This window comes from Loxodonta africana, chromosome 3, assembly GCF_030014295.1.
Source record: "Loxodonta africana isolate mLoxAfr1 chromosome 3, mLoxAfr1.hap2, whole genome shotgun sequence".
NCBI lineage: Eukaryota > Metazoa > Chordata > Mammalia > Proboscidea > Elephantidae > Loxodonta > Loxodonta africana.
In genome coordinates, this window is record NC_087344.1 from 174,502,661 (window position 1) to 174,521,197 (window position 18,537).

The window sequence follows — 18,537 nt, forward strand, 5'->3', positions numbered from 1 at the left end:
AATGCCCATTCATGACAAAAACTCTCAGCAAAATAAGAATAGAAGGAAAATTCCTCAACATAATAAAGGGCATTTATACAAAGCCAACAGCCGATATCATCCTAAACAGAGAGAGACTGAAGCATTCCTCTTGAGAATGGGAATCACACAAGGACGTCCTTTATCACCACTCTTGTTCAACATTGTGCTGGAGGTCCTAACCAGAGCGGTTAGGCTAGATAAAGACATAACGGGCATCCAGTTAGGTAAACAAGAAGTAAAAGTATCTGTTTCCAGATGACATGATCCTACACACAGAAAACCCAAAAAATCCTCAAGAAAACTACTGAAACTGAGAGTTCAGCAGAGTATGAGGATACAAGATAAACATATATAAATCAGTTGGATTCCTCTACACCAACAAAAAGAACATCCAAGAGGAAATCACCAAATAAATACCATTTACAATAGCCCCTAAAAAGATAAAATACTTAGGAATAAATCTAACCAGAGATGTAAAAGACCTACACAAAGGAAACTATAAGACACTACTGCAAGAAACCAAGACACTTAACGTTAAATGGAACAACATACCTTGCTCATGACTAGGAAGACTCGACATTGTAAAAATGTCTATTCTACCCAAAGCATTCTATACATACAATGCAATCCCAATCCAAATACCAGTGACATTTTTTAATGAGATGGAGAAACAAATCACCAACTTCATATGGACGGGAAAGAGGCCCCAGATAAGTAAAACAACACTGAAAAAGAACAAAGTGGGAGGCCTCACACTACCTGATTTAGAACCTATTATACCGCCACAGTAGTCAAAACAGCCTGGTACTGGTACAACAGATACACAGACCAACGGAACAGAATTGAGAATCCAGACAAATAACCCAATTAAAAAAATGGGCAAAGGATATGAACAGGCGCTTTACCAAAGAAGACATTCAGGCTGCTAACAGATACACGAGGAAATGCTCACAGTCATTAGGTATTACAGAAATGCAAATTAAAACTACAACAAGATTCCATCTCACCCCAACAAGGCTAGCATTAATCCAAAAAACACAAAATAATACATGTTGGAGAGGTTGTGGAGAGACTGGAACACATACACTGCTGATGGGAATGAAAAATGGCACAACCACTTCAGAAATCGATTTGGCGCTTCCTTAAAAAGCTAGAACTACCATAAAAAAAAAAAAAAAAATACGACCCAACAATTCCACTCCTTGGAATATACACTAAAGAATTAAGAGCCTTCACACGAACACATATATGCACACCTGTTGTTCATTGCAGAACTATTTACAATAGCAAAAACATGGAAGCAAGCAAGGTGCCCCTCAACAGATGAATAAATTATGGTATAGTCACACAATGGAATACTATGCAACAATTAAGAACAATGATAAATCTGTGTAACATTTCATAACATGGAGGAATCTGGAAGGCGTAACGCTGAAATTAGTCAAATGCAAAAGGACAAATATTGTATGAGACCACTATTATAAGAACTCTAGATAAAGTTTAAACACAGAAGAAAATATTCGTTGATGGTTATGAGGGTGGAGGGGGAGGGAGAGAGATATTCGTTAACTAGATATCAGACAAAAACTTTTTTAAGTGAAGGGAAGGGCAACATATAAGACAGGGAGTCAGTACAACTGGACTAAACCAAAGGCAAAGAAGTTTCCTGAATACAAACAAATGCTTCGAAGGTCAGAGTAGCAGGGAAGGGGGTTTTGGGCCATGGTTTCAGGGGACATCTAGGTCAACAGCATAACAAAATGTATTAAGAAAACATTCTGCATCCTACTTTGGTAAGAGGCATCTGGGGCATTAAATGCTAACAAACGGCCATCTAAGATGCATAGTCTCAACCTACCTGGAGTAAAGGAGAATGATGAACACCAAAGACCTAAGGAAAATATGAGCCCAAGAGACAGAAAGGGCCACATAAGCCAGAGGCTCCATCAGCCCGGATACCACTGATCACTGCCCTGACAGGGAACAGAACAGAGAAGCCCTAATGGAGCTGGGAACAGTGGGATGCAGATCTTAAATTCTCATAAAGAGGCCAGGCTTAACAGTCTGACCGAGACCAGAGGGACACTGATGGTCATGGTCCCCGAACCCTTTGAAAGCCCAAGACTGGAAACATTCCCGAAACGAACTCTACAGACAGGGATTGGCCTGGACTATAAGGTAGATGATGATGCTTGTGAGGGGTGAACTTCGTGGCTCAAGTAGACCCATGAAACTATGTGGGCAACTCCTGTCTGGTGGCGAGGTGAGAAAGAAGAGGGGGACAGGAGCTGGTTGAATGGACACAGGGAATCCAGGATGGAGAGGAGGAATGTGCTGTCTCATTAAGGGGAGAGCGCTGGGAGTGCACAGCTGGGTGTGTATGGCTTTTTGTATGAGAGACTGACTTGATTTGTAAACTTTTATTTAAAGCACAATAAATAAAGTTAGGAAAAAAAAGATGTACTCAATTTGATAAACGCTCAAGTTCAAAATCTCCTTTTTCAACTTTCATCTTATCTTGAAGGAATTAGGAATTTACTTAAATTACAACTTACCAGTTTTTAAAGATGTTTCATTATAAACATTAGTTTCCCAAATAAAATGCCTGAACGTTATGCTATATGGTTGAAGAGGATACATTTAAATAAATCTATCTAAATTCACTGTTTGCTTGATTGATATTTAAAAAACCATATATAATAGAATTCTGATTCATATTCTAAGCATTTTAAAGGGAGGCTGGACTGAAGTATTCTTCTTTCTTTAAAAGCATTTTGTGCATAACTGTCAGTACAAGCAAGATAATTTGAGAACAAAGTTTTCAAATACTACACTCTGAGACAGCTTTTAAGTAACACTTAAGGAGTGACACTGATACCTTGTTCATAGCTTATCTGTATTATTTAATATTTAACATTAAGAGTAGACCTTGTCTGGGCATTTTTGTGTCTTCCACAGTCAGGCAGCATGTTTCTGCAGAGCAGCTCAAAATACACTAGTCATAGCTAGGTCTCCCCATGGTTACACTGGTGAAATTGCAAAGCAAAACAAACATACAACAAAATCCAGGTAGAGGGGGTATGGTTAAAATAAATCTTAAACATTTTTCTCTAAAAGTGCGGAAAAATGAAAACATGCTGTAAACTTTTAAAGTCTTACAACCACAGTTTTACCAAAATTTTAAAGAATTCAGTTACATAAAACAAATGTCTACAATCAAATTGTTCCCCCAAAGTATACCAAGCTTCTAGAACACTACTGACATGTGATTCAAGATGAACTATTTGCAGAATTCCACACAACATCCCTAAGTGGAAACCTACAGCAACAACAAAAAAAACCAAAAGGTTTGGGCCAGTTTACATACAGCACTTTTATAAAGTTCACAGGGGTTAAGTAATTGACCCAGTGCAACACTATACGCTCTTTATTTAACAACAAGACAAAGTTACTTCTATCAGGCAGTAACAACCAGCTTTCCTAAATGTCTCTATCTGAGACAGATACGTCTATTCACCCCCATTTTGTAGTTTTGGTTGATTTTAATGCTCTCCCTAGAAAAAGAATACATATTGAGCTACTACTCAAGTAGTTATGATTCGATAATAGCCAAATTGCTGATTATCTGAATACTCTACCCACAGTTTCTGCTTGGGTTCTCACGTCAACCATCCCATCTCTACCAGATGCCTTCTGTGTGTAGTTACCCAAGATTCCCATTACCATTTACCCATACCAGTCTTCTAGGCTAGGGGTTGGCAAGCTACAGCCCAAAGATTAAATCCAGCCAGCTGTCTATTTTTGTAAATAAAGTTTTATTGGAACATAACACCCATTCACTTAGGTATTGTCTATGGCAGCTTTTGCACTACAACAGAACTGAGTATTCGTGCCACAGACCTGCTGGCCCACAAAATAAAAAAATATGTACTATTTGGCTCTATACAGAAAATGCTTGCCAATTCCTGTTCTAGGCTATGCTGTGGATTATATGCCTGGACATTATTAACAAGGTATAATTGCTCTCTGTCAGAATCTTTAAGAAAAATATATATTAGTAGTCAAGAACAACCAATAAAAACAGTAATTGAACTGCACTATGAAGAGTTTTGGATAAAGTCCTACAGAATTACCGTAGAAATCATTTTGGGTAAATAAAGTCCAGGGGAATAAGCTGTCAAAATAGAAATATTTTATAACATCACAATCATCAATCTAAAAATGCTATGCACAATCCAAAATTTTTTCCTTAGGTCCTGATATCTATTCTCAGGTCTTCATTAACCTATAACTACTATACATGCTTGAGAGATTGAGGGGCTAAAAAAAAAAAAAAAAAGATGGATAAATTATAATGGCCCCAAATTATGAAAAATTATAGTTGATTTTCATCATTCACAGTACTTATGTTCTATAAAGTTATCAGGAACACTGAATCAGAGAACACCAAACCAGTCTTGTTCAACCACGTATGCACTGGACAACTCAAGTTTTTTGTCACTCTGATGATATCTGAGAATGATCAAGAAAGAGCTGCCAACTAGTAATTTTAGGGTTGTAAATAAATTTTAGCAAGTATGTGAATTCGTAAATACGTCATCTGCAAATAATTAGAATAGATTATATATGCAAAATTAAGAAGAGCAATAGAGTCCCCATCCTACATCTATATTTCTTGGAATCTAAACAAATATTATTTGACAAATCTAAACAAACGTTATTTGACGTTACAAACCTCTGCCGGTCCTCATCATCACTGCTTTCATACTCTGATTCTTTACTAGATAATTCCTCATCGACATCTGGCAAAGGAGGTTCCTCAGGTGGCTGGGGAGATGCAGGTGGAAGAGGTGCATGCAACGGCATATAATCTTCATACTAAATAAAAGAACAAAACAAAAATACTATGGAGATCTACGATTTTTATAGAAAAGGAAAACCATTTCCATTCGGACACTTCTTTCTCATTTTTCTCTACCCTGTGACATTCTTTCACATATTCAAGGAATACCTGCTGTGGCAGATTGCCAGTTGATAAAACTTATTTCATATGCCTTGGTAGCCAGCTGGACTAAATTTTCAAAACTCCGTTGTAGTTAGTTCCAGCCATGTAACTGAGTTCCAGCCAATGGAATGTGAACATTAAAAAACCCACATATAATCCTCTCGTCCTTCCTGGGCTGCAGACTATATGTCAAAGATCTCATAAATCTGGAGAGGTATATGTTAAAGACAGCCCCCGGCCCTACTTTTGGAATGAATTTGACATAACTTACATTGCATTAAAAAAAAAAAATTGCATTAAGCAACCAAAATTCGAGGTTTATTTGTTAACAGCAGCTAGCATAGCATTAGGTAATACCCCTTCAATGTGACAGGCAGTAGGGAAGAAGTTCTAGGAGGTTCCAAAGAATAATTATAAAGCCAACAAGATCTACGTTAGAAAAGCAGCCAACAGCTTAAAGCAAATTTTCTTCTGTTTATATGTTAACATTGAAAATAAGTTTCCGTTGTTATTTATAAAAGTATTTTATTATAGCAAAACAATAAAATAAAAAAATATCCAAGAGCAGTTACAATGTACTATTTATATTGATACACTCACACCATAAAGTCTAAGAAAATATTAATAACCTTATTTGTCTTCTACAAATGAAACTATTTGCAATAAAACCAGAACAATGGAAATTTTAGATAATTCAGTTAGTTAAGTGTAATTATAGGATGCAAGATGTTCTGGATTAAAGGACTCAGCAATAATACTGGCAGCATTGACAACCTCCTGTATTGCCAAAAGCACCTCTTTCGTGTTCTAGCTCTCATCTCTCTCAGTTCTCTACTTCACTATTACTGCTTGTATTTATTCCTGATTTTCATGGTCCATCACAGATTACTGGAATAACACTTGTATATTTTAGCCTCAATAATCCTACTCAGCAAGAGAAATTTTAGATCTTGAAAATTCTATGAGCTCTCTTACCAACGGAGGTCGTGCGGTAATTGGTCCAAAGGGTGTGGGCAAATTCATTTTATTCATAAGATGAAGCACCTTAATGTGATAAAACATTTAAAATGACATAGTATAAAATAAACTTACATCTCATGTTTTATGCACCAAAAACTTCACTATGATAACATCATTAATTAATTTACTACATAAGAAAACCTATCTCTTGCCTTTATAACTCCAGAACAGAGCTAAAACAAGGTACTGGTACATCTCAGATTAAAAAAGCCCATTGCCATTGATTCATAGTGACCCTCAGGACAGAGCAGAACTGCCTCATAGGGCTTCCAAGGCTGTAAACCTATGGAAGCAGATTGTCACTTCTTTCTCTCACAAAGCAGCTGGTGGGTTTGAACTGCTGACCTTTCATTTAGCAGCCAAGTGCTCAACCACTGCGCCACCAGGGCTCAGAAGATCGGCCTTCCTAAAATGCTTGTCAATTCTACAAAGACAGTTATTCTCACTACTAAGAAATAACTATTGCAATGTAAAATCTACTTAAATGGTTTTATACACTTTTCCCTGATTATTGTGAAATCATTAAACAGCAAAGCACAATACAGAAAATAAACATCATCTATCTTTTGTATGGAAACCCTGGTGGAGTACTGGTTAAGTGCTATGGCTGCTAACCAGGAGGTCGGCTGTTTGAATCTGCCAGGCGCTCCTTGGAAACTCTATGGGGCAGTTCTACTCTGTCCTATAGGGTCGCTATGAGTCGGAATTGACTCAATGGCAGTGGGTTTGGTTTTTTGTTTTTGATCTTTTGTATTTCAAAATATCTTTGTACACTTATTACCATGCATTTGTTATGGTACCTATTATGCCTTTTCCTTTAAAAATTTTATGTAAACGTATATTACAAAATGACAAAAAATCCCCCAAAATCCTTTTTTCTCATTAGCTTGTATTTATTAGTATCCATTATTATCATAGATTATAGTAGTAGTTGACTTGAAAATAGTAGTATTTTATTAACTTCAAAATATTATAATATCATTGCCTTTCTCAAACCAATCTGATACTATTACAAGTATGAAAATTACCATGGAAAGTAGTCTAGCAAGCATGTACTTTCAGGAAAACAAGCTTTATTCTACTTACCTGTACGTAAAACTTAGGCACACTTGCCAAGGCATTTACTATGTTTGCTAAGATTGTGCTTGAAGGTGGCGGATACATATACTTGAGGCATGAATTTAGAGGAAAAGTCAGCCTAAAAGAAAAACATTTAAAATGCTTATTATCGTGTTTTTATTTTTCAGACAGGCAGATAAAAGCCTGCTTTATTGAATAACTGATCTGAAAATTGCCAAGACCACTATGAACAGACACATGAGGGGGAACTTTATTTCTTGGTCTCTTCCTCCTTGGACAGTGGCTCCTTTGTGGCTTGGAGCCACTCATCACAGCACTTCCATACTTCCTTGGTTGTAGACCTGCGGTTCTCAGCCTGGCCAGCTAAGAGCTTTCTGCAGGCCTTTCCTGCCCTTAGCTGGTGGATGTGTTTCATGAAAACCTGTGTTTTCTTGAGCAAGTTCTCCTTCACCTTCAGGTACTGTGATGCACGTGATACATCTTCTCAGATTCACAGTGTCTTCTGAGAAACCAGTGCAGAATTCTCATCCTCTTACTCATGATACCTTCTCTGGGATTTGAGCATTGGCAGTACCTTTTTGTTACCTATGCCCATATGCTTACCCTTCCAGAAGGCCAAGTTGTTTTTCTGACATAGAGCTCCAGAAGGAACAGTTATACTCTTAAGGATAGTCAGCCCAACTTTGGTCAGTTTCCGGATTTGCTGATGGGAGCTGGCACTGGTGACTTCAATGGTATCACTGGAGTCAAATCAGGCTTTCTTCTTACCACAGCAGGGAAAGCTGGAGGCAAGCCTCTTCGGAAGCCTTAGCGTACTAATGGCTGTGGCCACAGCGCTGAAAGGCTGTAATGTTTTAATAATTGTTTCACAGCCATAATTAATTTGAGATTATCTGATAACATATAAAACTGCTCAAATGATGCAGTACTCTCTGATTTACTTTGTTGCTAGAATATTCAAATAAACACTTTCAAAAGGAAACTTATCTTTTTTGCATTAAAGAAAAATGCATAAAGAAAATGTAAAACTAAAAATTGCTTAAAGAAAAATACCTAATAAAGTATTTCCTATTAGAGTTTATAACTCTGAAAATCTTAGTAGATACTTTGTTTGAACAGAATCAGTGACAATTAAGCTATCGTATCTCAAAATCTACACACTAAAAATAGACAAGACATACACTAAAATATAATTTAAAAATTTATCTTATTTGCATCTTACACACACAGAAAAACAAAATCAAATGAAGGGCAAAAAACAAATTATGCTAACCCATGGTTTGGTGCAATTCCATTTTCTACTGTTAAACAACCAAATTCTTTCTTTTCTTTATCATCTTCCAGAGGGTCTTCAGATCTAAAAAATGGAAAATCAAAGTTGATCTTAATAAAGTAAAAAATTACACACAGAAAAGACAACTTACCTTCTCAAACATGGCATTATAAAAACAGTTCCATAAATAAATGAAAATTCCAAGCATTTCTCAAGCAAAGACCAATGAAAAAGAAGGGAAATAAGAATTAACCTTTATTGAACACCTTCTCTATTCCAGACACTGGGCACTCCACATTTTCTTTTACAATTCACAACAACCCTATGAAAATGTTATAATTCTCATTAACCAAGAAGAAAATTGAATATTTACCTGTAGGGTTTGTTAAAATGCAGACTGCTGGAGGCTTTCCCACTCCTAGCCCCAAGTTTCTGATTGAATAGGGCTAGGGTAAGGCCTGAGAATTTGCATTTCAAACAAGATCCCAAGTGATGGCAGCTGGTCCAGGGACCACACTTTAAGAACCATGGGCTATGTAATTACAAACAGTCACAGCAGTACAGCTGGCAAGCGAATACCAATCTCTGATTTCAAGGGACATGCTATTCATAGCACATCAAAGACTTTATACTACTTACCGTCTCTCTACTTAAAGTTGAATACTTTCGGCCCACTCTCTTCCCATTTCACATTAATCAATTCTAATATTAAATCAAGGAACCCTGGTGGCACAACAGTTAAGTGCTTGGATGCTAACCAAAAGGTTGACTGTTCGAACTCATCCAGTAGCTGCATGGGACAAAGACCCGGTGATTGACTTCCTTAAAGGTTACAACCAAGAAAACTCTATGGGGGCAGTTCTACTCTGTCACATGGAGTCACTATGAGTCAGAATCAACTCCACAGCACCCAACAATACAAGAACAGTAATATTAAAGCAACACTCAGGTTCCTAAAATTAAAGCCCAATTAGGAGTCCTTGGGTAGCACAAACGGTTAAGTGCTTAATTACTACCTCAAAGGGTGGTGGTTCAAACCCACCCGGAGGAGCCTCAGCTTCTGAAAGGTCACAGTCTTGAAAACCCTGTGAAGCAGTTCTACTCTGCACACATGGGGTTACCATGAATCAGATCAACTTGACAGCAACATCAGGAGTAATTTATTTTAATATATTAGATTCAACAGAGAGATGTAGCATATGCTCTGTTTCAAATTATTTACTTGCTAATCTGAAAACAATCCAGAAACAATACAACTGATAAGTTAAAATGTTAGGAAGAACTACTTACCTTTTCTTTTTTTCAGCGTTTGAAGAAGGAAGTAGAGAGTGAACTTGATCTTGCTCTTTCGCAAATTCAACAACTAAAGTATGACCTAAAAGTTTCAGCTGGTGGAGTCTTGTCAATGCCTTCAGTTGAAGAATAAGAGAGTAAAAAACATGAGGATTTGATGATCTAACAAAAATCACTTGTTAGAAACCATATGGAAAATAATTTATACATTTCTTTAATTGTTAACTTTTCCTTGGTTATTTCCCACCCATTGCCACTCCTGGATTGCTAAGTTTTTAATACTTATTAAAGGACTGATACCTAACCAAAACCTGCCTAAGTTTAACTGTCAGCTCATCATAATCGAACAGCCAAAAATGCCTATAAATATACACATAATGAAGCTGTCTTGTCTCCTGTAACTTAATGACCACGGCCACAAATCTGGAGGCATCCCTTAATGATGCCACAATAATATATTACATTATTTGTCCATTTTCTCTATACTTTCTCAACTTCAGAATATGCTCCCTCTAATTTTTTATTCTTATAGCTCCGCCACATATCTGTCAGTTTGTTGTACTGTGGAGGCTTGCATATTGCTGTGATGCTGGAAGCTATGCCACCGGTATTCAAATACCAGTAGGGTCATCCATGGCGGCCAGGTTTCAGGTGAGCTTCCAGACTAAGATGGACTAGGAAGAAGGACTGGGCAGTCTACTTCTGAAAAGAATCAGCCAGTGAAAACCTTATGAATAGCAGCAGAACACTGTCTGATATAGTGCTGGAGGATGACCCCTCAGGTTGGGAGGCACTTAAAATACTACTGGGGAAGAGCTGCCTCCTCAAAGGGGAGTCAACCTTAATGACATGCACGGAGCCTAGCTTTTGGGACCTTAATTTGCTGACGCAGCATGACTCAAAATGAGAAGAAACAGCTGCAAACATCCAATAGTGACTGGAATGTATGAATTATGAATTTAAGAAAACTGGAAATTGTCAAAAATGAAATGGAATGCATAAACATCTACATCCTAGGCATTAGTAGCCTCAGTGGACTGGTATTGGCCATTCTGAATTGGACAACCATATGCTGTACTACGCTGGGAATGACAACTTGAAGAGGAATGGCGGTGCATTCATTGTCAGAAGGAAAATTTCAAGATCTATCCTGAAGCACAACACTGTCAGTGGCAGAAAAATTTTCATACACTTAAAAGGAAACGCAGTCAATGCTATTATTAAAATTTACGCACCAAATACTAAGGACAAAGATGAAGAAACTGAAGATTTTGACCAACTTCTGCAGTCTCAAATTAATCAAGTATGCAATCAGGATGCGCTGATAACTACTGGCGATTGGAACGCAAAAGTTGGAAACAAAGAAGGAGCATCTGTAGTTGGAAAATATGGCCCTGGTGATAGAAATGATACTGGAGATCGCATGACAGAGTTTTGCAAGAACAATGACTTTACTGCAAATACCTTTTTTCACCAACATAGACAACGACTATACACATGGACTTCCCCTGATGGAATACACAAGAATCAAATCGAGTACATCTGTGGAAAGAGGATGAAAAAGCTCAATGTCATCAGTGAGAACAAGGCCAGGGGCCTCCTGGGGATCAGACCATCAATTACTCAAATGCAAGTTCAAGTTGAACCTGAACAAAATTAGAAAAAGTCCATCAGAGCCAAAATACGACCTTGAATATATCCCACCTGAATTTACAGACCATCTCAAGAATACATTTGACGCACTGAACACTAATGACTGAAGAACGAGACGAGCTGTGAAAGGACATCATACATGAAGAAACCAAAAGGTCTTTAAAAAGACAGGAAAGAAAGAAAACACCAAAATGGATGTCAGAAGAGACTCTTAAACTTGCTCTTAAACGTTCAGCAGCTAAAGCAAAAGGAAGAAATGATGAACGGGCTGAAAAGAAGATTTAAAAGGGCAACTTGAGAAGACAAAGTAAAGTTTTATAATGACATGTGCGAAGAACTGGAAATAGAAAACCAAAAGTGAAGAACAGGCTCAGCATTTCTCATGCTGAAAAAACTGAAGAAAAAATTAAAGCCTCGAGTTGTAACAGTAAAGGATTCCATGGCGAAAATAGTAAATGATGCAGGAAGCATCAAAAGAAGATGGAAGTTACTACATCAAAAAGAGCTAGTCAACGTTTAACCATCTCAAGAGGCAGCATTCGATCAGGAACCGATGGTACTGAAGGAAGAAGTCCAAGCTGCACTGAAGTCACTGGTGAAAAACTAGGCTCCAGGAATTGACAGAATACCAACTGAGATGTTTTAACAAATGCATGCAGTGCTGGAAGTGCTCACTCATCTATGCCAAGAAATTGGGAAGGTAGCTACCTGGCCAACTGACTGGAAGAGATCGATATTCATGCCTAGTCCCAAGAAACGTGATCCAATCCAATGTGGAAATTATCAAACAATAACACATGCATGTAAAATTTTGCTGAAAAGCAGCTGCAGAAGTGTACTGACAGGTAACTGCCAGAAATTCAAGCCAGATTCAGAAGAGGACATGGAACAAGGGGTATCATTGCTGATGTCGGATGGATTCTGGCTGAAAGCAGAGAATAACAGAAAGATGTTTACCTGTGTTTTATCGACTATGCTAAGGCATTTGACTGTGTGGACCATAACAAATTATGGATAACATTGAGAAGAATGGGAATTCCAGAACACTTAACCGTGCTTAAGAGGAAACTGTACATAGATGAAGAGGCAGTCATTCGAACAGAACAAGGGGATACTGTGTGGTTTAAAGTCAAGAAAGGTGTGCATCAGGGCTGTATCCTTTCACCATACCTACTGCATCTGAATGATGAGCAAATAATCCAAGAAGCTGGACCATATGAAGAACTGGCATCAAGACTGGAATAAGACTAATTAAAAGCCTGCATTATGCAGATGACACAACCTTGCGTGTTAAAAGTGAAGAGGATTTGAAGCACTTACTGATGAACATCAAAGACCATACCCTTCAGTATGGATTCCACCTCAACATAAAGAAAACAAAAATCCTCACAACTGGACCAATAAGCAACATCATGATAAATGGAGAAAAGATTGAAGTTGTTAAGTATTTCATTTTACTTGGATCCACAATCAAGACCCACTGCACTGGGCAAATCTGCTGCTAAAGACCTCTTTCAAGTGTTGAAAAGCAAAGACATCACCTTGAATACTAAGGTGTGCCTGACCCAAGCCATGGTGTTTTCAATCGCCTCATATGCATGCAAAAGCCAGACGATGAATAAGGAAGGCTGAAGAACTGATAGCTTTGAGTTGTGTTAGTGAAAAATACTGAATACACCATGGACTGACAAAAGAGTGAACAAATCTCTCTTGGAAAAAGTACAGCCAGAACGCTCCTGAGAAGCAAGGGTGGCGAGACTACGTTTTACATACTTCGAACATGTTATCAGGAGGGATCAGTCCCTGGAGAAGATCATGCTTGGTAAGGCAGAGGGTCAGTGAAAAAGAGGAAGACCCTCAACAGTATGGATTGACACAGGGGCTGCAACAATGGGCTCAAGCATAGCAACGACTGTGAGGATGGCGCAAGACGGGGCAGTGTTTTTTCTGTGGTACACCAGGTCACCATGAGTCGTAACCGACTGGACAGTACCTAAACAACATTGTTTTAGCCGGAAATGCTGATGGCATAGTGGTTAAGAGCTACAGCTGCTAACCAAAAAGGTCTGCAGTTTGATTCCACCAGGTGCTCCTTGGAAACTCTAAGGGGCAGTTCTGTTCTGTCCTATAGGGTAGCTACGAGTGGCAATCGACTCGACAGCAATGGGTTTGGTTTTTGGGTTTTATTCTTTTAGCCTAAGACTTTGCTTCCTACTTTGAGAAAACTGAAGCAACTAGATGAGATTTTCAGATTTCCACAACTTCCTACATACCAGCATCTGCATCTACATATTCTACCTTCCACTTGTCATGCCTCTATCGCAACTCAGTTACTTGACTGATAAACTAAATCCCATCCTCTCTCAGCTAATCAAGGACCTCTCTTTAGCCACTCTTTGGAACTGTACAGAGGGCCATTCTCACCTTCATCATTAATTTTCTGCATCTACTAGATCATCCATATCAGCATATTCCCATTTCTCTCATCTTAAAAAAAAAAAAAAAAAAACGACTTAAGCGTTATACAAACTTCCTATTTACAATTCTTCTCTTCCCATTTGGTCTCAAACCCATTTCGATTAGGTTTATACCCCAATCAATCCAATGATACTACTTGCCATGGTCAACGATAAATTCTCCATTGCTAAGCAAACGGTCAACTCTCAGTCTTCATAATCACAGTATTTAACATAGTTCGCTCCCTCGATACATTTTCTTCACTTGGTTTCAAGACGCGATACTTTCTTAGTTTACTTCTACTTCACTGGTTTCTATTCCTTAATCCCTTTGCTATTATCTTCTCAAACTCTTGATGTTGGAGTACACCAGAAGTCTGTTCTTGGTCCTTTCTAAACTCATTCTCTTGATCTAATCCAGCCTCCTGAATTCAAATACCATTTCTATGCTGATGATTCACCAATTTATAACTTCAACCCAGACCTCTGTTCTGAAGTCTAAGAGTATTACATCCATACTGTTGGATATTCTTCTCCTCAGGTGTCTAATACACATCTCAATTTCAACACTTCAGAAACTGAATCACTGATCTTTTCCTCAAAAATGTGTGCCACTTGGAGCTTTCCTCATTTCAGCTGATGGTAACTCCATTCTTGTAGTTACTCAGGTCAAAAACCTTGGAATCATCCTTGACTGCTCTTTCTCATTTTCCACGTCCAAGCCATCCAAGATATCCTGTTTACTTTCACCTCCAAAATATACCCAGAATCTAACCACTCCTTACCACCTCCACTGCTATCACCCTGGCCCAAGCAACCATCACCTCTAGCCTGAATTACCACAATAATCTTTCAACAGATCTCCATCCCTTTTTCTAACCTTACCCTCCTACAGTGTATTCTCAAGGCAACTGACAAAATAATCCTTTTCGGTACAAATCACATTATGTCACTCCAAGTTAATCTTGACTCCATGACAATGTGGTTTTCATCAGTGTTATGGACTGAACTGTGTCCCCTCAAAATGTGTGTCAACTTGGCTAGGCCATGATTCCCAGTATTGTGTGACTGCCCGCCATTTTGTCATCTGAGGTGATTTTCCTATGTGTTGTAAACCCTACCTCTGTGATGTTAATGAGGTGGGATTAGCAGCAGTTATGTTAACGAGGTAGGACTCAACCGACAAGAAAAGCTAGAAGAATAGCGCATCCCCTGGACAAGGGGCCCTGTGCTCAGAAGCTCCTTGACCAGGGGAAGACCGATGACGACGACCTTCCTCAAGAGCCGAGAGGACGATAAAGCCCTCTCCTGGAGCTGGCGCCCTAAGTTCGGACTCTTAGCCTACTAGCTTGTGAGAGAATAAATTTATCTTTGTTAAAGCCATTCACTTGTGGTACTTCGGTTACAGCATCACTAGATAAGAAAGACAATTAGCATATTTTACTTGTAACAGTGATTACTAATCTTTGTATCCTTTAGAAATTATTTTTAATTACATATACATATTATGTCAACTTTAATTCACTATACATTTAATCGGTTATTCTTATGTCCAAATACCTAAGCATTGGGCAAGATCTGGTAACTTTTCTAATCTGACAAACCAAATACATCCTGTTGGACAAACTCTTGAAGCACAAACCTTTTTGCTTTTAAAAACTACAATTTAACATTACCTCCCATTTTTCAATCAAATACTGTATAATAAAAAACTGTTGATCACCTTAATAGTAAATTAAAAGTCATACCTTTATAGCTGCCTTTTCATTCGGGAAAGTAGCAAAAGCTGTATGTTTCTGAAAGAGAATTAAGATAGAAATTATTTCCAACATAATCTCAATTTCTAATAAAGAAGTATGACATTTTACCTGTAGAGAGTGATCTGACACATTAATAAATCATGGGAAAGGATAGAAAACTCAGGTAATTTAGCCAATTATTAGCTTCACTATAAAGTGGTTTGGAACCTTTTTGGGTCAGACATTTCAACATGAAAGCTATGTAGCTTTTTTCTTATAAAGGTGTACACACACACACAAAACACATTTACCTATACTTTCATATACTTTGGAGCCCTGGCAGTACAGTGGTTAAGACTCTGGCTGCTAACCAAAAGGTTGGCAGTTCGAACACACCAGCTGCTCCTTGAAAACCCTACAGGGCAGTTCTAGTCTGCCCTATAGGGTCGTTACAAGTTGGGATTGACTTGACGGTAATAGATTTAGGGTTTTTTGTTTTTGTTTCACATATCAGAAGTTTAAAAACCTCTACTTTATCAAAAAATACAAAATAGCTCCCATTTATAACTCTTCTAAAGATCTTAAACTTTCTCTATACAGCTTATTGCAAATTTAAAAATATTCACCAACAGAGAAATCATTCCAAGTATGTTTCCTTTGTGTTTTGTCCTTGTAATAAGGTTCAAGAAGAGAAATCTATATTTAGCTATAAACTTTAAATATTTCTAAAACCACCAGAAAAAGAACATATGTCAAAAGTAAATCATTATGCTGTTTAATGAAGAGTTCTTGACAATGCTTATTAGTGCTTGCTAAGGTTGGGTTTAAGGTAGTTATACAGAGCCCGGTGGCAGTGGTTAAGAGTTCGGCTGCTAACCAAAAGGTCAGAAGTTCGAATCTACCAGCAGCTCCTTGGAAACCCTATGGGAGCAGTTCTACTCTGTCCTATAGGGTCACTATGAGTCAGAATCGACTCCACGGATTGGTTTTTTTTTTTGGTTTAGGGTAGTTATAGAACATACTTTATCTATTCTTACCCAAGATGATTTAATTAACAGTGCTTAAATCAAAGCCACGAAGAATATTTGTACTTGCATACATGAGACTTTCACTGACCAAAATCAGTCTTTCCTCTAGCTCAGTGATTTTCTATTCCGGTTGCACATTAGGGTCACCTGGGGAGACTTTGGAAACCCTGGTGGCATAGTGGTTAAGAAATACAGCTGCTAATCAAAAGGTCAGCAGTTCAAATTCACCAGGTGCTCCTTGGAAACCCTATGGGGCAGTTCTATTCTGTTCTATAGGGTCGCTGTGAGTTGGGACCGACTCAATGGTAACAAGTTCGGTTTTTTTGAGCTTGGGTGACTCGAAAAACATTAATGTATCCCCCATTGCAGACCATCCTGCAGAAAAGAAACATTACCATTACTACTTTAATGAACAGAAACCCACCTAAAACATCTGGTATAAAGAAAAATAAAATCATTGTGTAAATTCCTGTATAGGAATTTTTAATAGTCTTAAACTATTGCTCCCTAATGGATTCGGTCAGGAAATTTTTATGAGTCCCTTGGTTAAAAATCTGGAAGAAATCCTGTATTCAGTTTACAGAAATTATTGACTACTGTGATTTCGCCTTAATATTAACAAATATGTTAACATAGGATTACAAATACACGAGAATTAAAAAATGGTTTCATAATTATAATATCATCTAATTCTAAGAGAAACAAATTCAGAAGAGTTGTGAGATTCTCCAAGGTGGGTCCAAAAAGGGAATATAAATAATGACAGTAAGCTATTTTCCATTCTTAGCCTCGCCTAAACCCGTTGCCGTCGAATCGATTCCGACTCACGGAGACCCCATAGGACAGAGCAAAGCTGCCCCATAGGGTTTCCAAAGAGCAGCCGGTGGATTCACACTGCCGACCCTTTGGTCAGCAGGCAGCTCTTAACCACTGCGCCACCAGGGCTCCTTTTCCGCAGCGCTGTGACTAGTCTAAATTCAAACCAATTAAAACTTCACTTAGGACTCAAGATAATTTGACATAGGAGAGCAAAGATGGGGGAAGTCCCTACCACACAGGCGCGTCTTCCCCCTCTTCTCTATATTCTTCTTCCGTCATCGCTCCCCTCCCCACTAATCCAGGGCCTTCCGGGGCGGCTCGGGAGTGACGCGCCCTTACCAGTCGCCCCTTATCTGACAGGACCCGGACCGACTGCGCCCCGAAGTACTTCAGCAAGTCCTCCTTCTCTTCAGTGGTCAGCTCCGCGGGTAGGTGCCGCACTAGAAGGGTTCGGTCGCCCCGCGGCGGGGAAAGCGAAGCGGAGCTCTGGCTACTTCTCGACTTCGGCAGTGGCTGCTCGGGGGCTGCCATTTTCCCAGAAGAAAGAGCAAGTAGGGCACCGCCGGGAGCCGCAGAAGAAACTGCAGCAGCAACACCAGCCGAACTCAATGAGCCTTTTTCCGCTTCTCGCTAAGGATTCTGGAAACAAGGAAATGCCGCGATCAAAAGTCGCTTTCTCGCGAGAACTGAGCCACGGCTCCTAGACACTTCTTCGGAAATAAGTTCATGAAACTGAAGCGTGAGGTGGTACAGTTACCGGAAAGTAAAGTGACTTAAGTTTCAGGTTTCTGCAGGAGGTATTAAAAAACAGAAATTCGCCCGTGGGAGGCTCGAGGATTAAAAAAGAGATAAAGGACCTCAGCCTGCGTGAAGCAAAGAGGGTGACGCTCAAGGACATTTAAAGACTCGCTACTGCGCATGTTCGAACGGGGAGTGGGACTGGGAGGAGGAGCCCAGCGAGATCCGGATCAGCACTTTATTGTTATTAGGTGCCTTCCAGTAGTTTAGGACTCATAGCCACTCTTTGTGGGACAGAAAGAAACCTTCCCCAGGTCCAGCGCCATCCTCACAGTCCTTGCTATATTTTAGCCCGTTATTGCAGCCACTGTGTCAATCCATCTTGTTGACAGTCTCCCCCCTTTTTTGTTGA

General features: G+C 38.9%; 1 protein-coding gene and 1 pseudogene across 5 annotated transcripts in view; both read right to left on the reverse strand.

Moving 5' to 3' along the window:
• Window positions 1–18,252, reverse strand: part of RNPC3 (RNA binding region (RNP1, RRM) containing 3) — a 42,369-nt gene extending 24,117 nt beyond the window's left edge. For 4 of the 5 annotated variants that reach the window (XM_010589516.3, XM_003409527.4, XM_064282478.1 and 1 more), the window contains exons 1-7: window positions 17,727–18,252; window positions 15,550–15,597; window positions 9,690–9,808; window positions 8,400–8,483; window positions 7,133–7,244; window positions 6,002–6,070; window positions 4,757–4,899 (exon numbers count right to left, since the gene is read on the reverse strand). In XM_010589516.3, coding sequence (XP_010587818.1) covers window positions 4,757–4,899; window positions 6,002–6,070; window positions 7,133–7,244; window positions 8,400–8,483; window positions 9,690–9,808; window positions 15,550–15,597; window positions 17,727–17,918 — 767 coding nt within the window. In that variant the 5' untranslated portion in view covers window positions 17,919–18,252. Of the gene's footprint in view, window positions 1–4,756; window positions 4,900–6,001; window positions 6,071–7,132; window positions 7,245–8,399; window positions 8,484–9,689; window positions 9,809–13,769; window positions 13,838–15,549; window positions 15,598–17,726 lie in introns of those variants that run through there. The other variant, XM_023547426.2, reaches the window with a different exon arrangement.
• LOC135230855 (large ribosomal subunit protein eL19-like) lies at window positions 7,251–8,015 on the reverse strand (annotated as a pseudogene).
• Window positions 18,253–18,537: the final 285 nt, after the last annotated feature.